This window comes from Suillus paluster (genome assembly GCF_016628075.1).
Source record: "Suillus paluster strain FC165 chromosome Unknown EDB91scaffold_168, whole genome shotgun sequence".
NCBI classification, from domain to species: domain Eukaryota; kingdom Fungi; phylum Basidiomycota; class Agaricomycetes; order Boletales; family Suillaceae; genus Suillus; species Suillus paluster.
The window spans coordinates 11,235-34,896 of NW_024537728.1; the positions used below are offsets into that span (position 1 = coordinate 11,235).

At 45.6% G+C, this 23,662-nt stretch overlaps 4 protein-coding genes across 4 annotated transcripts; 2 read left to right on the forward strand and 2 right to left on the reverse strand.

The window, feature by feature from the left end:
• Positions 1 to 7,602: 7,602 nt before the first annotated feature.
• EDB91DRAFT_1240212 (uncharacterized protein) lies at positions 7,603 to 11,234 on the reverse strand (the record flags this gene model as incomplete). The annotated part of the gene is made up of 12 exons (XM_041321977.1): positions 7,603 to 7,862; positions 8,236 to 8,351; positions 8,392 to 8,726; positions 8,777 to 9,205; positions 9,556 to 9,675; positions 9,727 to 9,804; positions 9,877 to 10,113; positions 10,163 to 10,463; positions 10,528 to 10,591; positions 10,640 to 10,748; positions 10,792 to 10,929; positions 11,025 to 11,234. The coding sequence occupies 12 exons, from the start codon at positions 11,232 to 11,234 to the stop codon at positions 7,603 to 7,605; spliced, it is 2,397 nt and encodes a 798-aa protein (XP_041169673.1).
• Positions 11,235 to 12,397: 1,163 nt separating this feature from the next.
• Positions 12,398 to 14,177, forward strand: EDB91DRAFT_1088116 (uncharacterized protein; the record flags this gene model as incomplete). The annotated part of the gene is made up of 9 exons (XM_041316353.1): positions 12,398 to 12,434; positions 12,525 to 12,540; positions 12,596 to 12,760; positions 13,212 to 13,306; positions 13,349 to 13,440; positions 13,611 to 13,631; positions 13,682 to 13,816; positions 13,911 to 13,970; positions 14,034 to 14,177. The coding sequence occupies 9 exons, from the start codon at positions 12,398 to 12,400 to the stop codon at positions 14,175 to 14,177; spliced, it is 765 nt and encodes a 254-aa protein (XP_041169674.1).
• Positions 14,178 to 15,867: 1,690 nt separating this feature from the next.
• EDB91DRAFT_1240213 (uncharacterized protein) lies at positions 15,868 to 17,496 on the forward strand (the record flags this gene model as incomplete). The annotated part of the gene is made up of 6 exons (XM_041321978.1): positions 15,868 to 15,878; positions 16,244 to 16,350; positions 16,407 to 16,501; positions 16,557 to 16,670; positions 16,716 to 17,009; positions 17,386 to 17,496. 6 exons carry the CDS (start codon positions 15,868 to 15,870, stop codon positions 17,494 to 17,496), a joined length of 732 nt encoding a protein of 243 aa, XP_041169675.1.
• A 4,119-nt stretch (positions 17,497 to 21,615) lies between these two features.
• Positions 21,616 to 22,603, reverse strand: EDB91DRAFT_1256047 (uncharacterized protein; the record flags this gene model as incomplete). The annotated part of the gene is made up of 6 exons (XM_041324094.1): positions 21,616 to 21,816; positions 21,866 to 21,932; positions 21,987 to 22,057; positions 22,112 to 22,238; positions 22,281 to 22,342; positions 22,397 to 22,603. The coding sequence occupies 6 exons, from the start codon at positions 22,601 to 22,603 to the stop codon at positions 21,616 to 21,618; spliced, it is 735 nt and encodes a 244-aa protein (XP_041169676.1).
• Positions 22,604 to 23,662: the final 1,059 nt, after the last annotated feature.

Here is a 23,662-nt window from a genome sequence, read left to right on the forward strand (position 1 = left end):
CAGGAGTTGTAGACGCTTAGAAACACAAATGTAGTTGTTGGATACAGGGAGCAGTTGTTGGCCACCGAGTTCAGTGATGTACTGAAGCTCGGAAGATGACATGTATGTCTGACGAAGGGCCTTACATAGCTGCCAAATGATCGTCAGTATCAAAGTTTATCTAAGACGATCAACACCGATCAGTAATTTGATAGCGGCTCACGGATGTACAACGAAGAATATCTCGCCAAGGAAGGAAGCTCAGAATATAAGACCGGAGTTCTTCGGGAAGAGACAGTAACCCTGTTTTGCGTCTCATTTCCTTCTCAGCTCTGAGCTTGGTCCGTCGTCTAATAGGTTGGGACTCGAAGAACTAACCGAAGCTTAAGTCGGTTGCCAAACACGATAACGAGTAGTAGCCTGAGTCTTGAGAGTAGTAGAGTTCCAAAAAAAAGATGTGATTCAGAGCTTACTGAATAAGTGACACATTGTCGAGACCACTCTGCTTAAATACTTTCAGGAAACGAACAGACAAAGATTAAGACTGTAGCGGCGCCATGATTCAGTCAAAGCATGGACAAAGGTACTTAGCTCGATTTTGAGGTTGTATGTGGTGAGGTTGTACATAGCAAAACTTACCCGAACAATGATGTTAGTGTGACTGATCAAAGAGGTGTGATTACAAGGAATTTAGGCTGAAAGGTGTAGTCAGCCAATCATCTTGGTTCATCTGAGTCATTCATCGTAATTAGTATTCGACTGTGAATATTCAGCGACATGGCCAATCCGCTTGACGTGCCGCCCTACCTCCTCCAACCGCTCATCCCTAGCATCACCGCGGGGACTGTCACTTGCGCGCAGGCCTTTGGTGCGTGAACGACCATAGACGACCATTTTCTTGCGTTCAACCTCCTTGGTCTCCCTAATCATTAATCAAGATTCAAGAACCAGTGCTAACGCCAAGTGCAGGGACCGAAATATACGTAGGCTGCTCGAATGGCGAGCTCCTGCGCTACTCTATCCATCCAGACGCAGATCCCACTAAGGTCGGTGTCAATGTGTGCAACATCCTTTCATTATCCTTCAGATGTTATGATTTTTCTATTTTCAACTCTCAGTTGTTCTTTCGTCTTATCTCGCTACTCTCCTTACTCAAATCTGCGACACCACGCTAACCTAGCCCAGCTAGCCACTTACACTCTCCTCTCGCAACAAAGCCTCCCTTCGGGCAAGCAGATCGACGAGCTCATCCTCGTACCCTGCATTGCCAGGGCGTTAATATTATGTGGTGCGTAGCATAATCTTCATGTTTGAGTGCTTGGTTTAGGGTGTACGGCTTATTGCGTCGTACTTTCTCTTGACATCCCTGAGCACACATTGATATACCTTTGCAGATCGCCAAGTTCACATATATACCCTCCCTTCGCTTGATCTCGTCCCGAACATTAAGCCCATCCGCCATGTTGAAGCTCTCGCAGTCGACCATAATCATCTTCAGCGCCCCGCCGCCACCTCCCTTACCACCAGAACCACTTCTATGTCAACAAATTTTCCTACCGACCGAGGGAAAAATGATGCTATCGAGATGTGCGTGATAAAGCGAAACAATATCGCAATGTTTAGCTTGGGCGAGGAGAAGTTAACCTATACGAAGGTTGGTTTCATTGTTCTTTTACACTTTCATCCCTTTTCTGTTCAGTTGACGTCCGTTCGCCCGTAGGATATTCCCTTCAGAACTGAAGCCCCCCGTGCTCGGCGTTCAGGGCATCATTTGTGCATTGCAACCGCAGATCTTTACAGTATAATCGATCTTGCGAGCGCGCAGATGTTTGAGCTGCTCCCGGTGACCCAGGTCCAAGGCACAGAGGGGTAAGACATCATCTATCTCCTTATTGACTCTGACTGATCCTGACCTTGTCCTCGCGGTTGAAAGTACGATTAAACCACATATCCTCGTGATATCTCCGTCTGAGTTCCTTATACTGAGCTGGACGGGCGGGAGCACACTTGGCGTGTTCATTACCGGTGAGGGTGATCCTACGCGTGGAACACTTCAGTGGTCTGCGCATCCGGTGTCCATTTGTAAGTGTCATCTTTTATACGAACTTCATTTCGTCTTGCTGCCTCAGCTTTTCTGGCTCGCCAACACTTGTCGACTTTCTGAGCGATGTATAAATCACTTCCATCAGTTGTTGAACGTTTTTCTCGTTCACATTCGTGACTTACCTCGTCGTTGTGCTTCCCTCGCGAAGTTCTAAGACTAATAACTACGAATGAATTTACCTAGGCCTCGACTATCCCTACCTAACGACACTTCTTCCAAGCGGCACAATCGAAGTGCACAGTGTTGAAACGCAGGCGCTTATCCAAACCATCTCTGCGCCCGATTTTAACGAAGGAAGGAGACCGGGCTTGGTCTCGTGCCTCGCTGGTTATGCAGCGCCCACCTCCGAGCGTGTGGACAAGATGAGGAAGGTGAAGGTTGGGCTGGTGCGTGGTGGAAATGCGGAGCTGAAGTCGGGCGATGAGGTCTTTGAAGGTCATGAAGAGAAAATGGAGGAAGTTGAGAAAGAGAAAGATGCAGAGGTCCCAAGTTTGTCTATATGACCGACCTGATGGGTATACGTTTTGCATGCTTTTGACTATTATTTCGTTTCTCACCATTTGTGTAAGTAGCACAATGCGTGGTACCCTGGGCGCTTCCTCCTGTTGCTTCAATCCTTCCAATTGTACCTGCGTGATATGGTGCAACGCTACATGGCCTAGAGCAAGACACGACAGACGTCGGCATGTCCTCGAGAAATTAATGATGCTCCCAACGATCCATATAATGTGCGTTAGATCGCGGTTGCATTCAAGAGCTTCATACCTCCTGCAGGCCCCATAGCGACATCCGCGCTCTAGCATTCGGTAATTGGCTCACGACAAAGGAGGAGCAGAAAAGTAATGGTGACTAAAAAAAAATGCCATGCAACTCGTTATCTAACACTCGAAATAAAAGTGATCGTCCGCCCCTCAATTGTGTAGTCCGTGAATACGTCCCTTGCGAAGGAGTCGGGGTGCTACCAAATATTCACCGGTACATCTTGGACCCACAAAACCAAACCAACAAATACTTGCAACGCACTGCGCTGCACACCCCACATGCGAGGATGTGTTAGTCATGGCTGGGTATGAAGTACCCACCTTCAGTACACCAGGGACTCCAAGGCACTCGCCGTGCAAAATCTTCTACAGTTCGCAATTTGGAATCAGGTCATACGACTGCTCGCTGCCGAACATTTCAAGCGCTGTCAGATAGAAATAGAGCTTCTTACCTGTCTCGTGGTACGCCGCGGGTGACAGGTCACTTCGCATTCCAAATATCCGCGGTCAAAGACCTTTTTCAAACCACGAGATTATGAGAGAGAAACTTCCATTACGCCATGCCCTGTGGCTAATACTTAGTAGCGAGTGCATGTCTAAAGTTCCAGCGTGTCCACTGGATGTCCACCAAATGTGTTGAGTGACTTCAATTCACGTGAGCACATCGCGTCCTTTGTGTATGTCTGTTTGTACGCGACGCGACGCCGACATGATAAGTACATCACACTTCCTTCGCCAGCCCAACAGCTAACAACCCGCAACCGAAGGCTATTTTCACATCTGCTATTCCTCCGCCATCCTTGCAAGTCAATTGCTATTCTCATATCCTAATTACTGGCAATGCCTCATTTCTCTAGCGTGCACGTTGCCCCGGAATTTCCAGAGGACGTGATACACCATTCATACACAGAGCTCTCTCTATCTGAAGAGCCAGACAATTTGATCTCTCCGCCACGCTCTCCTAGTAGACTCGACTTCTTTCATGAAGAAGAAGACATTCTCAATTACTCTGAATCAGACGTAGACGCAGAACCACCGATTTCAAGGGTAAAGTGGGCACGCGGCTTCTTTCGTAGTGGCCCGGCACGCGCGAAGTTTATGGAGGACGACGATGATGATGCGCCTTTCGTTGCTCTGCCAATCCTTTACGCGAATGAACACAGCACAAATTCCCAGACAAGCTTAGAAAACGAGACCCCATCCGCCCCACCACCACTTCGGGTAGTCACCATAGAGCCTTTTGCACCAGAGCCTGTGCGCCATGCTACGCTTTCACAAGAGCCAAAGGTGCAGATTCCTACACCTGTGTCACGTATCCACACGCAGCGGCTGAACTATCCTCACCACGGATTTTCACGGAGTGCCTTTTTGCATCGAAAGTCTTTCTGGACAGCACGCCATGACGAATGGCTGGAATGGCAGGCCAAAGAAGTGAAACGGCGGGCAGACCACGGTATATGCGCACAAGACCCTCGAGGCGCGTATACCGGCATCATGCTTTCAGGCGCTCAGGAAGTCTCAGGGCCGCCATCGCAATTCCGCGTACCTCCATCCGGCTTGGAGCGTGACTTTGAGGGGTATGCATCGAGAGACTTTGCCCAGGACTTGAACTCGTCGATCTACCCTCGTGTGGGCGACATCTCCGCGCTCCGTGATCCATACTCTGCCAATGTCGACCGGTGCTTCTTCAAGTTTCCGCTGTGGACCATTCACAAGACGCTCTACGTGTTCGACATGCATCAAAGGGCTGTCCCTATTTCCGAACATATGCAAGGTTCTGCATCTTCAGAGAGCCTGCAGTCTTCGACTGGTTCAACGACATGCGGTGATGAGGATATGACCCTTGTTGGTGATGATGAAACACTTTTCGAGAAGAAAACACTGGAAACCGGGGCTCATCATGGATCTCCACCACCTGGAACTCCAAAAGGTTCCCCGCCGTGTGCATGGGAGACTAACCGCGCTTGGGAGATGAGCTGGTATGCTCGCTGGGAGCTACTCATTGGTCTTGTACAGCGTGACCAAGCCCTCCGCCAGGCTGCACCGCTTTCACCGTTGATAACTCCCTCCGGATCCATAGATGATGAGGTTCCACCGCCAGAAGAACTCCTGAAACCACTCACCCCAGAAGTTCCCACACCAATTTTCCACTTCGCTGGCGAAGACGGAGAGGGGGACAGCGGAGACGAAGAAGACGACTATGGCACCCTGGTCACAAACCCGATCTACAACAAATCGTTCGAGGAAGGATATCATCGTGCGGTACACTTTTTCACCAAAGATCGGCAGTTGAAGAGAGGGCGTCGGTTGCGAACAGTGTCTGGGTAGAAAGGAGGATTAGTCGTCAGCGTCGAAGTCCACGCGTATGTAAATATTTCACTTATATACAGCTCCCTAGTTTTGTCGTTTGTGAGCTATGCTATATCCCGATATCGTGATAGGTCCCCAACGTGAATGGAAATTTTATGGAAAAGGCGTCTCTGATCGCGTTGAAGCTTCAATAGCTAACTTTTTTGGTTTTACATGATACGCTAGCACCACTTGGAGGTACACTCATGGCGTAGTCATCTCTTGTCAGCTCCCGATTTTAACCACCCGAACTTGCTGAACTTCGGAAGTGTAGGACAGATTTTATCATATCGCATCTAACACAAAAACGAGAACACACGAATAACAAAGATATATCAAAATGCGGGTATACGCGACATTCTTATCCGCCCCTCGTTACAATTTCCAGTCCACCTTCTTCTGAGTACTTTGACCACCCCGACCTACGAAGCCCCAACCAATCTGGTTAGCTACCTTGATCGCGACGCCAAGGTCTGACGCGAATCTGCCAACGCGTCGTCAGATCAATTAACTTATCTCACGATGAATATACACTCACGCCCAAACAGTTGCTGGGTTCTTTTGGAACTGTCGTCCAACAAGGACAACATCAGCTTGACCTTTGTCAAGCACTTCTTGGGCGATCTTGCCATCGGTGATTGCGCCGACAGACCCAACGACAAGCTTGTCCCCAACAGCTTGCTTGACAGCTTGTGCGAACGGTGCTTGGTATGCCGGACCAGATTTCGTGATGGCTTTCGGGTGACTACCACCGCTGGAGACATCGAGGAAGTCAACGCCATGCTCAGCAAGAATACCAGCGAGTTTGACGGTATCTTCGACACGCCAGGACGGTTCATTTGGAAGGGCTTCTTCGAGCCATTCGGTCGCAGAAACCCTACAAGGCATCAGATCGAGCAAGAACACATCATGGACTGAAACCTACCTCAGGAAGAGTGGCATGTCTTCAGGGATGACTTCACGGATAGCATCTACGACCTCGAGAGTTAGACGGATGCGGTTCTCGAAGCTCCCGCCGTATTCATCCGTGCGCTTGTTGCTGACAGGACTCAAGAAAGAGAAAAGCAGATAACCATGTGCGTTGTGAATCTCAATGATGTCAATGCCAGCTTTCAATGCTCTCTTCGTAGATTCCACAAATGCGACGACGACGGCCTGAATCTGCGCCTTCGATAGCTCCTTAGGCACCGGGAAGGTGTCATTGTATGGAACCGTGGAAGGCGACCATACATTTTCTGGCCATCCACCCACGTTCTCAGTTGCTGCAAGACCACCACCACGTAACCATGGTGCAACGGTGGATGCTTTTCGGCCCGCATGGGCAAGCTGAATGGCAACCTTCTGGTTTTGTGAATGGGCAAACTCGACTATCTTGCGGAGGGGCTCGATTTGGCTGTCTTTCCAGAGGCCTGAATCTTCAGGGGTGATGCGACCCTCTGGGAGGATTGCTGTGGCTTCGATTATTGAGAGACCAGGGCCCCGTGTGAAGATGCCACCCACTGGATACCATGAGTAATACTTCCCTGATGCTTGATAATCATAGACTTACGGTGCGCCATATGCCAAGACGTGAGATGACCGTCATCTGCAGAATATTGACACAGTGGAGATAGCTGCATGAAAGTGACGTGACGCCACCATCACACTGACGATCAAGATAACAACTCACGAAGATACGGTTGTGGAATGTTGTCCCTCTAATCTTGATGGGCTGGAATAGTTTTGGTAAAGGAGTTCCATCGGGCTGGGGGTCGAATGCTGTGCCTGCCGCAGGAACCTGCGCAGGGGTAAAGTATGGGATGGCGGGTGCGGGCTTATTCGCTGGAGGTTGCATGTCGAGGGCTAATCAGACTGTGCGGAACGCTACCATATCTTCGAAGCTATATATACCAACTACCCATATTCTTATCTCAGGCTGTTGTCGCAATCCCACTGGATTATTCAGCGTATTAGTGAGATGAGGTAGGAGGGATGCTGACGTTAGCAAGAATCACTGCGGAAACGACTTTTTAGTCGTACCCTAAGTAGAGCGAGATTGTGTGGTAATCCCGATGTAAAACGTACCTTGTCCCTAACTAGACACAAACACGACTTCAAGAAATTTGAGCATGTTTGAGGTGTAACAACAGCCCTAAACAGAATCTTTCCGCATCACACCAACAGGCCCCCGGAAGCTCCCCCATATGTCTGTCCGCCCTGCGACCGCATTCTGGGTCCCAAATCTGCTATTTTTCGGGTGTAAAATCTGCTATTCCGGACAGACATATCACATGTCACACGGTTTGACACGTAACACCCTAGCGAGATGTGACACAATGAAGAACATATGCAGTATCTCGGCGAACAGGAGCGGTAGTTAATGATGGCCACGTCTTAAGTACACCAATTGTATGTATCCACGATGAAACACTAAACCTTCGTGATCTTGCTCCCAGAAATTTTGAGTCTAGGTAATTTTTGCTTCACTTGTGGTGCAGTCAGCGCTACCCAGTGACGAGCATTAGCATTCGACAGTTCCAATGCCCATGTGTTTGTTCCTTTGAGCGCCCTTTTCCCAATGTGATAGAGAATGCTACTTGCAGGTGCATGTGTGTGGATCTCATACTGGTAGCGGCTGGGAAGACGGGAAAATGATGGGACAGCATCAGATGACACATCCATGTCATCATCTTCATAGAGCGTCTCATCAGCATTAGAAGCACTGGTAGCAGTCTGAAACGGGTAGTAAAGTGTTAAAACAAATGACATGATGCAGAATTCATTTACTTACCGAAGTCTCCAGTGGAAGGTAAACTCAAAGTGAGAGAAAGGACAATGTGGAGATGCTCGTCGTAGATTGAATGGAACCATAACAACTGTTGGAGCCTTTCCTGTATAAGTTGAGTACCTCACCAATGTAGAACCATATGGCAGTATGCATAATCACATAGGAGCCGCATTCGAGGGGAAAGAGACTAGATATATTTTTGGTAGCGAGGTTTGGCAATTCTAAGTATTGAACTTGAACATTGAATAACAGGTGGCTTTGATAATATGACATACCTTGGGGCTGTATTACCCGAGCAATAGCACTCGAGACCTGTTTCCAGAGCAGCTCTCGTGCCGTCTTCACTGGTGCAAAACTACTATCTTGCTTCTGCAGGATAGCAAGATGCCTCCTGGTGGGTCATTTTCGTTTCCAGGTCCAAGCTATTCAACATTAGCTGAAGGACTGTGAACTTTGGATCAAGAAGCACAATGCGCTCAGAATGCACAGTGGCCTTTGACTGACAACCAATATGTGCTTTGAGCATAAGGGTGATAGAGACCATCTCATCCTTATCCAGAATAGAACTCATGGCAACAATTTTGTCCTCAACATGAATGGTATTGGGTGTCTCACAGTGTGTGAGTGAAATTTTGGGAGCTGAACTTGGTAGGGAAGAAGATGATGTGCTGGAGGCAAGCACTGCCTGTGAATCCTTCATAGCCTCCTCAAGGTCATCGCACAGTGCAGAATATGCTGTGACTTCTCGTGCAGCACTCTCAGCAGTCTGTGAGTGGCCTGCACCAGGCTATCACCATCATCTGTGTTGTCGTCCACCATGTTGTCAAAGTTGTCAAGGTCAGTACCATTGTTGTCATCTGGTGCTTCGTGTTGGCAATTGTTCAATACACGTGGGGCTCTCAGTGGAGTCAGCATGAATGGCTTGCCATTTGCCAAGACGGGCACTTGGATGCAGAGGATCTGCTTGCAAATCTGGGCAGCCTTGCGGTAGGTGACCTCAACAATCCCATTGAGTTGTTGAGCAGTAAGTTGTGAAGAGGTAGTGTGGAGATGGTCATCTGTCAGTGGTGATGGGTCATAGGTAAATGAATACCCTGCTGCTGAATCCTTTTTGCGGCCCTCTTGAAACTTCTGCATCATCAATATCTTCTGCTGTAGCATAATCGTCTGAACCATCTTGACCAGCTCAGCATATGCAAAGTTTGGGAGGAACATCTGGGTGAGACCGAAAAAATGCTTGACAAACTTGGTGCCAAGCAATCAAGGACAAAAAGGGACACTTGGGTAAAACTTGGCATAGGCCAGCACCAGAAGGACAAGAGAGTTGCAGAGTTGTATGAAAATCTGATAACTAGCTGGGGAGATGAATGATCATGTGGTTGAGCATAAGTCGGGATATATGGAAGATAGGTCCACAACATGCTGATACCATAGCTGAAGCCACATTTGTGCACATAATGCTGCAAATACACGTTCAGCTGCTGGCATGTTGACATTAAGCCAAGCTTCAAATAGAGTTCCTGTGAAGATAGTGCATGAGTCACTAAAACATACACTAAATACATGATAGACGCACCAAATATGAATAACCATACAAACAGGCCTTCAAAACCCTTTTGTATCTCCATCTTGCCATCTTTCATCTCACAGGTTGCTGCGAGTGCTTCGTACAAGTATATACGACGAGCAGCACCATCATCTTGTTTATTGACATTCTCGACATCTCGTTTCACCAGCCCAGAAGATCAGATTTCATATAGATCAACAAGTGACCTGTTCACGACATAGCCTATGCCTAAACTCACTGTGTGAGTCCCATGCTGAGACTGGTTGCAAGATGTCTTCTGTGCATGAGGGGGATCTGTCACTGGGATCAATAGACCAGTGTGCCAGAAAATGGGAGCTCAAAGGTGAACTCTGTATAGTGGATAGTTGTATTTGAGTGGTTCCTCCAATGAAACTTTGCCATCCATCAGTGCTTGTGCTGCGAGCTTGGATGCTGCACCATCAGCAGAGAAGGTGACCACTTTCAAGGACAACCTCGCAGCCATGCGTAAGAAGAGCATCTGTAGTTCATGTATCTTGTCACCGGTATCCCTCCCATCAGTTGCAAGCAGGGCGACAACAATTGTGGGAGTTTCGGGTATTGCAGGCTATTGTAACTTGTCAGTAACTGAATTTTGGGAATATGGTGTCTACTACCTTCACAATCACTGCCTGTACTTGGGTTGCCATTGCCTTTGCCTCCTTGACACAGTTGATGACAACTTCTATGTCATCTGCATCATTGACTTCACACTGGTCCATGTGCAATACAGACCCTAGTATGTGGCTACCAAAATCTTGAGAATAGCTTAATCGTGCATGGACCTTCATGCAGTCACTTCCCACAGACATGGGTCCATCATACTTGACAATGTCAAGCAGCCACTTTACATGTACAACATTCTCAAAAATGAGGTCTGGATTTTGTAATGCATCCTCGGATTTTGTGACCAGTGACCTAGTAGATATTGCATCAATATAATTCAGTTTCTAGTAAGGAAGACACTTGCCTTATGGAGCACATGCTTGGGCCTCCTATCTGTGACTGAAGGATACTATATTGTCTTGCTGAGTTCCTGCCATACCCTCACATCAATATCATGATGTTCTTGTAGTTTTCATTGTAGTGGACACCAAATTTCGAGTTCAGATTGGATGATGATCCACACTGCAGTTTCTCTTCAAAAACACTGCATATATCCACAAAGGTTTGTGACTTTGAGAGTTTACCCTCCCATGCAGCCTCGTACAGTGCCATCCTGGCCATGCTTGAGACGATTGAAGACGTCAAAGACTATGGGATCATTGAGTTTATCCTGCAGATCATGGGTTTTGGCACTGCTGAGATTGTGTGGTGTGAACTTTCCATGTGTTAATTGCTTCTCATGCTGTATGTTGAGTGGCAATTTTGCTTCCGCTTCTTTCTACTCCAAGTAATTATCAACTGCCAGCCGATATGAAGTCTATGATGGAGGCTTACCCTTCATACTGCGCGTTTGAATGACAGATCATTTATGACTGCTTGACAAGCCTTGCAAATCTTCCCTGGTTCCATTGTCTTCCCTTCATAGTGTGGTGAACAAATGTCAAAATTTGCATAATCCACTTCCCATCTTGCAAACGCTCCAAGTGTCTTGATAAAAGACTGCCTTTCATCATCAGTCCAATGCTTCTCCTTCATTGAATCATTTTTCTTGGTCAACCCTTGTGCAGAACTTATAGTTGGCATCTTCTCACTGGTCTTCTCCAATGACTTGTATGGGAACAAACAACACATTACATGCGCATGAAATTTGGGCGATATCCTACCAAGCATGCAGGTTCGAGAGCATAGTATGTACTCTTCATATTCCTGCCCAGTGACCTGCTGACACACTCTTGTCTCATCTTTCGGTGGCAGGGGTTCAGCTGGTGCTGCATCTGTGGCATTGAGGGGCTTCACCAAAGTCATCTCAGAGGTGACATCAAGCTTTTTGAATAAATTTGCAATGCTTGGTGTCTGGACATAAGTAAGTTCCAGGTCACAACAGGGAGGTTGTATCTGACTGTTGTGATGATTGTTGACTTGTAGCTGATTTTTGGTTTTGTTGGAAGAAACTTGGATCCTGGCATGACAGGGTCTGTAGTTGCTTATTTCTTGATGCTTGCTGCTGTGGTAGGTTTGTTGAAAAATCATGAAATGGAACCTTTATGTGAAGATTGATGGATTATTAGTAGTCACCTTGCATAATGTGCATGTGACACATACTGGCACTGCTAACTCGGTGATCCTGCCTGTACAGACCTTCTTCGCACCAGTTATTTGGTCACACCTCTCCTTGTGAGCTTTCCATTCCCCATCACCATATTTTGTAGAAGGATGAAGCTTGATGCGCTTGTGGCAGCCTTGACAATGTACAGCATGGGGCTCAATATTGGTGCACCATGGATCTTGCTCAAGACATTTGTGACGCTCATTTTCTGTGTGCTTTGGTGCATGATGTCCAGATGCAGCTTTTGAACACTTTTTATAATGAGCTTCATCATCAGTGCTGTAGTCTTCTTCATCTTTTTGTTTGTGCTTGTCACTAACATTAGTGATTGTAGATGCTGTGACATCATTTGGCAGGATAGTGTCTGATGTCACCGCAGTGCTTTTCGGCAAGTTGTGCTGCACTTCATCACATATGATTGGTTCTGTGATGTTGTCAACATCTCCCTTCAGTAATGTTTCTTGAACAACGCTGCAACTCGCATAAGCTTCTGATTTGCAGTCACATTTTATGACTTATGGCAACTGAATGAGAAGAGAAAGAGCTCTTTGGTGCATGCTGTCTTTTTGGCTGTCTTTGACAAGCTCTAATGATACACCTTGGATATATGCTTGCATCACCATCATTGTAAACAAGCCACATGACCATGAGTCCATCTGTTGTTCAAGCACAGGTGGGTACATAAGAACTCTTTTCCACGACCCATCATTCCAGCTGACAGGTTGACTCCCCAAGTTGCTCAGGATCACATTGACAAATTTTTCAAGTAACTTTTTATCACAAGTAAGTGGATCTAATTTAACGAAAAGACAGAAATTTGCTTACTGGTATTGCCCAGGCTTCAGAATGCAGTGCAGGGATGCTATCAAATATTCCAACCTCGTGCTCAGATAAATGGACCCAAGTCAGCACCCAATGAAATGGCCTGCCACCGCAGAGAGGGATTATCCACCGGGGATGAGAGAGCATTTCCTCTGGTGAGGCAGAAGCACACTATGACAAGGTAAATGTTTATGAAAATGTGTACAGTGCAGGAGACTGACTGCTGCTTCAATATGCTCTCTTAGGGTGCCATATACATGAGTCTCTGAACTTGGCCTCAATACGACAGCAGCAAGATAGGATGAGAGTATAGCATAGTCTGCTACTTCGTCATTTTGCTGGAGGGCTGCTCCAAAAGCATTTATTGTTGTGCCAGGTATTTTTGTTCCTCCGGAAATCAGGCAGTGTAGATCACTGTACACTAGCTCAATGTTGCAAATCCTTCGGACTTGATATTGAATGTTGTGGGGTATTGGTACATCCATGAATAGCTTGAAAAGGCTGCAAGAAGCATGGAAATGAAAGTGCAGGGCACTAGTCTGTGTTGGTCTCAATCTGTATCAATCTGTTGCTATCTGTTGGTCATTTTCCTATACTTTGCGCTTGCTCAAAGGTTTGACAACACCTGACAGGACCCATGTGGTGGCCAGCTGGCCGTCAAAAATCTGCTATCTATGGACAGACCTCAAGCTAGTCCAGTCTCAAATCTGCTATCTCTGGACAGACAGTCAGTCAATTTTTGCTCTGAAATCTGCTATTTCCTGGACAGACATATGTGGGAGCTTCTGGGGGCCTACACCAACAGAACTAACCAGAGACTCGTTTACTTCCACACACAACCACTATTCTGCCACTAAACAGGTCCGTTTATTCAATATCCTGACATCTGTTTACAGTGTACATGAAATAAGGTAAATTTTTCGAAATTTCTCTAAGTCCTCCCTATGTACTAAGCTCATGCTATGGTAGACCACAACACAATCAAGCTTGAGCTTCCCATGCAACTCAAATCTTTCAATTTCACTTTCAAGTGCAGAAGACCAGGCCCTGTGGTGAGTTACCATGCCTCAGTCAAACAACTACTAATTAATTTTATATGTAGACCATCGAAATATCATTACAAAGGCCTCTCAAGCGGCCGTGGTCACAGCATAGTACTGTGGATGACCTTGATACCAGTGAGATGGGAACTCAGAAGCCCCCAATGTTTGCCCACTGGATGGCTGACCAGACAATGGTATTTTTTTTGATGTACTTACTATTTGTTACTCAATGGACTCGAGCAGTGTTAATTGTTTCTCTCAGCAGTCGTCAAAGCAAACACTCTCGAGGTTGACGAGGTTGTCACAGAACCAAAGTCCAACTTACCCAATGTAAAAAACATCGATATTGTGAGTTGTTTTGATGCTAGTTTGTATTTGTTTGTGGTACTGAATGACACCTACATATGTTAGACATCAACTACTGTGGTAGATGAGAGTGTAACAGAAGCCAAGACGGACTCTGAGATAGACCCATCACAGGAGGTGCAGACCCCTATAGAATTCACTTGCTACTATGAAGCCCACCTTGCCAACAAAGCCCAACTTGCCAAGTAGTACTTATGAATAAATTTGTAGTAGGCTCACGTGACAACCTGATTCCCTTGTGCACGTGTTCAAACACGACGTCCCCTTACTAGAGCACACACCCATCTGTCATCATGTTTGTTCGCTGCTATTGCAAGACATCCAATTGCAAGGGTGTGCTGATCTCCTATGAGAAGAAAAGGACCCATGAAAGAGCAGACCTCCAAATCACACAATCATTGTGCAAGCTCAACACAAAAGGCTCAGTACACCAAATGTGCAAGCAGGGCCTGTTCCATGCGGATTCGCAGTCCCCCTTCATGAACCCTCTGCACCACTATCTCCCAATGTTGAATTTTGCGATCCTGTTCAAACATCCAACTGTGATGTTGAGCAAGAGATGCTTGACCACAGCATATCAATGGGTGAAGACTTGGACCTCATGGTCTACAGCAGCGACTTGCCAAACCTTGCACCAAATTTTCACAGCCCCAAGGCATTGCTTGCAGCAGTGGACCATTTCATTGAATATAGCAATTGCACAAAGGCTGGTGCACGTCCACTGACAGCTTACAGGGCCCATCACTTGCCCCCTGACCTCGAGCAGCGTGCTGCAGAGCGTCAACTCAAAGCAATGCTAGAGGAAGTTCATGATCAGCAGGAACAGGGTGACAAGGACTTTGTAGAAGAGGGACTACTTGATCTGGACGCAGAATTTGAGGAAGATCCTGAGGATGCCACACTTGAAGATGTGCAAATGACTGGTGGACACAAAAATGAAGATGACCCAGATCCGTTCCTGACTGACGATGTCTTTTCTAGCTCTCTTGACACAGGCCTCACACATGTCCCCACCGCATTTACTTACCATATATGCGCTAGTGACATGGCTCCATCTCCAGTTTCATTTGCCACGAGCTGCTTGCTTGCTCATTGCCATAGCACTAGGACTCGAAACTCCATTTATCACCCTTCAATTGTCTACTTGTGTTCTTGGTGCCGACACGCCTATATACATACTCCTTGTATTTCCAGTATGTCGTGATGTCTTTCCACCAGCTTCCTCCCGGCTTTCACATGATGAATGCACCAACTGCAACATCCTACTTTTTCTTCCCAGCCAAATGAAGTGTGGTAACAATCGCACAACAAAAACCCCAATAATCAAGTACCCATACCTTCCCCTTTCTAATCAAATCAAGTCGATGTTGAAGATACTGGGCCTTGAGGCAGTGCTCGATGGTTGGCGATCAAAAACATGATCAACAGGAACTTATACAGACATTTTCGACGGCAACATGTGTCGCAAAAAGCTCAAAGATCCCAATGGCAAACTTTTTTTCTCAAACAGTCCTGGCAACAAAACTGGACTGGATGGTGAGCTTCATATTAGTGTGAATCTCGGTGTTGACTGGCAACTATATCTTATAATAGTGTGATGACAAATTGACTAATGGCTTGCAACAGGTTCTCATATATCCGGAGTAATATTGCCCCATCTCATTCATCATGTCCAACATCATTTTCAATATGTAATCTTCCCCCAGAGTACCGGTGAGTATTTCATTGAGCATCACCCTCTGACACATTTTTACACTAATTATAATAGATATCGGACAGCAAATATCTTATGCACAAGCATCCTCCCTGGACCCAAGGAACAAAATCCTGACCAAATTCAACATTTTTTGCATCCTATTGTCAGTGATCTTCTGCACTTATGGAAACACAGTATCAAGGTCCCAACGGAGTTGTGTCCTGATGGTACGTATTACATTTCATAAACATGACACTATCTAATTATGATATCAGAGTGTCTAGTTCACATGATCCTTGTCGCAGTTGTATGTGACAAACCTGCAGCTCATAAGATTGAAGGTTTTGTGTCCCATTCGCACCACCTGTTTCTGTATGACATGTTGGATCACGACCTCCGACAAAGGCAAACCCAGTGCATTCCAACCAGGGGGTAGGTACTCAAACTACTAACTTCAATTGACAATTAAGTTTCTTCTAGCATTTCAGCCTCGCACTAACAGCAAGCAATGCAAGCTTGGTGAATGATACCATCACCTTGTCACACCAGCTGTGTGGAGGAATTTCGTCAAAGAACATGCTACCCACTACACTCAACTTGCATGCCTACCATATTTCGATCTTGTTGAACAAATTGTGATCAATCCCATGCACAATTTATTCTTGGGTGAGTGGTCATTTCACTCTCGCTATTTGATACTTTACTCATACAGCACTTCACAGGTCTTGTGAAGACCCACTTTTACAACATCTGGGTCCAGAACAAGATCCTTCAACCGAACCATGAGGTAACAAAATTTCATGAAATGATCGCTGATGTACGTGCAATCCCTCGTATTTCATGACAATATTTCCTAACTATGAAATTTAAAGTTTGTCATCCCTAGCTCATGCAGCAAACTGCCCACTGATATTGGGATGCCCTCTGGAGGGTCACTTACAGCAGACCAGTGGCTGCTTCTGTCAACTGTCTATGGGCCAATAATTGTGAGTTCAACACCTCACATGCACAGTTGCTGATCCACGCCTCAGATCCCTCAGCTTTGGAGTGTTTGTCTCCCAACTGATGCCAGCACCGAAGTCCTACACCAGCGTCTGGAAACAGACAAACAGGTACAGGCATCACATACAGCTGACAACTGCAAATCACTTGCTGCAGCAAAGAAACAAGGCACAGATGCCTTTGCCCACAAGAAAGCTCAAATTGCACAGGAGAAGCTCACTGCAGCTGAAGCAAAGAAGACCGCCAAACTCAAGGCAGCTGCAGCCAAGGAAGCTGAAAAGGTCAAGGCTGCAGCTGAAAAGAAGGCACATAATGCTCAAAAGGTATCATATATTAATCTCGGATGAGTTATGTGCTTACAAACCCACACTGCAGAAGTTGTCTGGGAAGCGCAAAGCGACATCTCAGACAGTCGATGGATTACTGGAAGGCAAAGAACACCAACCGCCCCCACCTCCCCAATTTAATCAGAATGCTGTTGATGAGCCAGAAAACCTTGATGATCTTAAGTTTTCTCTACACCCAGATGATCCAGGCAACTTCTTGAAGTTGTGCTATGCTCTTCGCATCCTCGTATGACGTGTTATCTGCAACATGGATATTAATGAAGCTGATCAATTACTTCAAGAGTACAACACCGAACTCATCAAGGTGTGTCATTTATTACTCAACTTGACCTTTGTTCTTATTGGAGCATAGTTATATGGTTCAGCCGCTATAAAACCAAACCATCACTACGCCACTCACATCACCAATTGTGTTCGGAATTTTGGGCCCCTCCACAACTTCTGGACCTTCCTTTTTGAATGACTCAACAAAGTACTGAAGTCATTTAAGACTAACAATCACATGGACAGTGAACTGGAGACAACATTTTTCCATGAATTCCAGCGAACATATCAAACAAGCCGATTGGTAAGCTTTTGAAGTCAATTTTCTGTTCACTGTAATGTCTCACTGATTATTTAACAAGACCTTCTCTCTACTATCTTATCCCAAAGATTCCCTTCCATGCGAAGCCGCCGAGATCATGCGCAAGGCATTGAGAGAGGAGTGTGGAACTGTAGCTGGACTGGCAGCTTTGTCAGAAGACTTGGATGATGCTCAAACAGACAGTATGCCTTTCTTCTCTATTCTTATATCAAGTCTGATTTCAACTAGCTGTGCAAACATTTTCCTTGAGTTCACACCGCAAAACACAAGTCATGTCTAGTGAGACATATTGCACTCTCGCACGTACACTTTGCTTTCATTTCCCATATACTCCAGTTCATTGTTGTGGAGATGAACCACTGGTTCAAAACAGCACACCACTGTGGGTACAACAAGTGCAGCAGTGAGAAATCAATCTACTACACAGTTGGGTCTTTGCCGCCTGCTGCCTCACTTGAGAACAAGCACGTTCAACCCTAAAGGGGATTGCTACTGGGGAGTGCTAATCTCTGTCTAAGCGACCCTAATCAATCCTACCGCAGGTAGGATGAGGATCCGCAAAAATGCAGAACAAGCAGAACAAGCAGAACTCAAGCAGAACCCAAGCGGAATGGAACAGAATGAAGCAGAACTCAACTGGATACAATGCGGAACATACAGATTCATCGGAACTTGCAGATCAGGTCGAAGGAAGTATATCACAATGTTAGATTGATAGTGGATATAAGTCAAAGCGGTCCTCTAGTAAGGTGAAGGGAAAGTGGGAAGGTAAAAGATGGGATTTGATCCCAAAAACACCTAAGCCCTGAGTACCACTACTTATAGGGAACATTATTTTCGAGGAACACTGAGGTACAGGTAGTAAGTTTCTCAGGAAGCGGAAGTGAAGGCAGGCAGTGCACATGGGCACAATACTCCGGAATAGGGGTCCATGCCATAAGGGCATGTGTCAGTGTGATCCAGATAACATTAGAAGCAATGGGAAGAGAGATACAGTGTACCAATGGACCTGGAAGGATGGGGACAGGACATGTGAAGGTTGTCCGACAATGCATGGGAATACCGGATAGTGCAGGCAGGTTCTGAAGGATGCATGGGAATGCGGAACCCATTGGACGATGCGCGGGAAATGTGGAACATGCAGAATACGCGGAACTGATGTGAGACAATGCGGAAAGGACGGGGTTTTATGCCTACAGTGGGGGAATCCCCCACACCACTCAATTGTGAAGCAACATTTTACAAATACAGTGGCTCAAAAAACTGTCCACATGTTTTTACATTTTTCACTATCTATGATATTGTGTGAGAATGTACAAACACATCAAGGACATGCTGGTACCATATTGGAGTACTACTTCAGGGCTTCCAATTGAGCCATATGGTGTGGGAATTGGCCAAGATATGGTGGATATATGAGGCTTACAAAATGATGACTCATGCGGACAGTTTTTTGACTCAAATATTTTACAGTGATAATCAGGTATTCTAGTACATTGTGTGACCTCCCTTGGCTTTAATTACTGCCTCTATCCTTCTAGGCATACTCTCAATCAATTTCTGGCAATATTCTGCTGTAATCCTTGCTCATTCCACTGCTACTCTCTCCCATAGCTCCTATACTACTTTAGGAGGGGTTTCATAGGCTTGAAGCTTCTTCTTGAGTGTTCCCCAGAGATGTTCAATGACATTGACATCAGGGGGCTGTGCTGGTCAGTCAAGAACATTGATATTATGTTCTTTAAACCATTGTCTGGCTCTTCTAGATGTGTGCTGGGGATCATTATCCTGTTGGGAAATGATGTCTTTTTCATCAATCCCTAATTCAGCTATGCTAGACAGCAAGTGGTCATTTAGAATGTCCACATACTGCTCAGCATCCATCCTCCCCTCAACTTCAGCAAGTATATCCACACCATTCCATCCCATACAGCCCCGTACCATTAGAGAACCTCCTCCAAATTTGACAGTCTCACTAACCTCTCTGTCTGTTAGAAAATCCCTCTTCTTTTTGCACACATATACCTTCCCATCTGACCCAATCCTATTGATTTTGGTCTCATCTGACCATATAACATGCTTCCAGTCCTCTACAGTCCAGTTTTGATGGGCCAAGCCAAAGGTAGTCTTCTCTGTCTATGTTTGATAGAGAGAAGAGGCATTTCTTCTTTGTTACTGCCTTGAGATGAACTGCCTTGAGAACATTCCTCACAGTTTGTGAAGAGAGAGTGGTGGTGATGGTGGAATTGATATAATGGGTGGCTTGGACAGCATCATTAGCCTTTCCTGTAGTGATATGTTGGATGATAGCCCTCTTATTAGCAGAGGTGGACGTCCTCCACAAGAGTTTTCCTTGTCCAGATGGCTTTCTTTGATACACTTGGCCACAGGAAACTTGCATACTTCAGTTCTAGAGAAAATTTGATGAGCAGAGAGGCCAGCATAGGACAAAGAGAGGATATTATCCCTTTGAGCAGAGGAGATGGCTTTCATGGTGATTATGACTATGACACATGAGACATTCTGGTTTATATATTTAGATATAGTTTTAAGAGTATGCCTAGAAGGATAGAGGCAGTAATTAAAGCCAAGGGAGGTTGCACAATGTACTAGAATACCTGATTATCACTGTAAAATATTTGAGTCAAAAAACTGTCCGCATGAGTCATCATTTTGTAAGCCTCATATATCCACCATATCTCAGCTGATTCCCACGCCATAGGGCTCAATTGGAAGCCCTGAAGTAGTACTCCAATATGGTACCAGCATGTCCTTGATGTGTTTGTACATTCTCATAAAATATCATAGATAGTGAAAAATGTGAAAACATGTGGACAGTTTTTTGAGCCACTGTATGTTGTTGTCAATGGGAGGCGCTACCATGCTTCAAGAACAGTAGGGTCAAACTCTTTGTCTCTTGTTCATGTCACAATCCCAGGAGCTGTCCCTGTCACTACTTATGGTGAATTGTTGGAAATATTTCAATTTGATTGTCGATCAGGGCATTCTGTTTGGTTTGGGCGCATGCACTGGTTCAAACCCTGGTGTGGCATGTGCAACAAAGTATGGAATGATTTGTAAGTAATTTTTTCATGGGTGATTTCACAATTAATACTAGTATATCCCAGCGCATCAGTGGACATATACTTATGGGAGCTCGGAGAGTACATTGATTGAGACACCCAGCTGCCAGCTCTCATCGACCTGGATTGGATCATTTGCCAACTGGCAATGACAACGGTCTCAGTTGGTGACGATAGGACCAAGGTTTGGGCAACTATTATTGTCCCAAACTAATCAGGGACACCGCCTATCTGTGTCTGCATCCATACTCACCTCCAAGGTTATTCAGGACGATACTTACTCCAACAAATCGCCGCCTATCTGGACACACTTTTTGCCATTATTTGCAGTATTGCTTGCCTTAAAGGCCACTGATCAGCTTTGTATCAAGACAGGTACCAAAAAAGATCTTCTTTTCACTACAGGTGCCCCTCATTGAGTTCCTGCAAATAGGTACAATTCTCCTCAAAAATGTCATCTGAGTCTTTCAACTGCTCATAAAACCCTTTCAACCATGGTACTCCCTCCAGGACCTTCATATCAGGATGCTCTTCTTTCCACTTGTTGCTGACCATGTTCACAAATGGTGCTGATTTCTTACCCAAAGCTGGGTTGCAGTCACTCAACTTGTCCAGTGAAACATCCCAAACTTTCTTGTGCATCTTTTTGGGGCGTGTTAGAGCACGTGTGACCATTTTTCAGCACTTGGAGGGACATTCAGTAGTGGATTCAGCCACTTTATCTGCTCCCACTGACATTGCGTCATCTTGAATGGTAGGTGGGTCCACAGCTACGTCCTTCGCACTCTCTGAGCTTGAGTCCTTCATACTTTTCAGAGTGAGAAATCAAAGGAATGCAACATACTTTAATATGCAACATGTGTGAGTGTTAATGTTGATCTTATAGCTGCAATTGGGAACTTACATCGACACTTCACCATTGAAATCCAACAACCCTGTTGGCAGTCTTTCCCACTCCCACCTCCTGTTGGCACATCTTGGAATCATCTGACAAGTCAGATTCACTGCATGAGAGGATGTCAGAGGCAAAATTGGTATCAATCATGGCAACGGCCCCATGACTGCCAGTCTCTTCCTCAAATTTGATGGCAGCTTTTTGCCTGGATTTAGTTACCTGAGTCGAGTGAGTCCATGTCATTCACCTAGTGTAATGTAACACTCACATTTTGATGATGAGAGCGATGATGTCCATGATCCTTGTGTTCTTTCACCTTCTCAAGTTTATGCATGCTACTTCATTCATCGCACTGCTCATGGATATTCCTCCAGTAGCCTTTCACGCACTTGGTGATAATGGGCCTGGTAAAAGCTTGGTCCGGTATCTCACCTTGGCCAGATGAATTAGCACGAATTGTCTATCAACAGTCCTGGTGAGTCAATTTAATATTATTTTCTATATATGATCATACCATTTCATCATTCCAAACACAATCCACAACAGCTTGAATGAATGGTGCATTGACCTTCAAATCAATTTTGCCTAACCAATTCAGGTACCATACTTTGGGGCCATCCTCCTTTTGCTCACATGGTTCTCTGTTCTCCAAGGGCTCGACCATTAACAACTCATCAACTCACATTGCTTTGTTGAGTGACACTTCTACGCTGCACAACTGGAAGAAAATCGGGTGAATGATTGTCTTTCCATCATTTGTCAGTTTTCATTAATACCCAAACTCTAGTGTCTAACTAACCTTCAAGACAGGATGCATGTTTGAGATATTCTTGCCCATCGTGTCCAGAGATTTCCCTTTATTCATCTGCTCCATCTCCGCCATCTTCTCAACTACATCAAGACGCTCGAGAACTTTTTTAAGGCAATCATTAACAATCATGTTTTGGCCAGTTGGCTGATTTGAATTTTCCATCAGGTATTGCATCTGGGATACGATCTGCACCATGAAGCTCGTGGATTGTTCATGTGGTGAGCCTTGGTTCATGCCATATGAACTTCCAGCAATATTAATGTTATTCCAAGGAGCTGTTAGACCTCTTGAATTAGGATGGGGTGTGAGTGAGGGTGATTCACCATATGGAAATAGGTGAGTCCTGTAGTTATATGGTGTCCCTTGAGCTGATATACCTTGGTATGGCATCCCTTGGCCAGATGATGATGACACAGAACCTGGAGGTCCGTGTACCTGACGCCCAAACAAATACAGATTATCGTTGTTCTTTGTCTCAGTGAGTACCAGCTTTGTCTAGTAGGGCATTCAAACAGACTTACCATGCCTTGTGGTTTACAATTTGTGCTCTGTTGTCCCATACTAAAGAACGGATCCATCCATGGCAGTCTGCTACTGTAATTTTCGAGGGGGGACAGCTGGGGCTGGAGAGGTGGTAGTGGTGTCGCATATGGTTCGTTTCACTGGTGCTGGTGCTGTTGCCTTTGACTTTCTTGGGCTAACGGGTTATTAGGATCAGGTAACCCAGCCCCACTGGGGCGTCTTTGTGCACTCTGGGGCAAGCCATACATCGCTGTAGGAGGGGAGGGGAATGGTTAGAAGAGCGGGAAGGATGATCCCATTTTTCTGGGATGTATGGCAGATCCATAGAAGCATGTAATCATACTCTAAATAGAGGGGATTTCACTATTTTAGACATTCTAACCAGACGTGGTACAATCACTAATCATACACAAACCCGAATGGGGAATAAGACCTCCATAGCCTAAGAAGAGTCTGTACTATGTTCAAATCTGTACTCTGGTTTGGGTATGCAAACTCGTGCTTTGTGTACTTTGACGAGTACATTTTGATTATATATCTGTACTACACTTTCTGTCTATATATGGGCCCTAACCCTACCCTTTCCACATGCAGTTTATTTCCTCATTTCCCCAGTGAATCTTCAGCAACAACATGCTGTTACATGCATATGATGATTGTGGTGGCCACAAATACAGCAAACAACTACCCTGCCAGGTAAATTTGAGAGAGGTCAAACTAACATTGGAAACT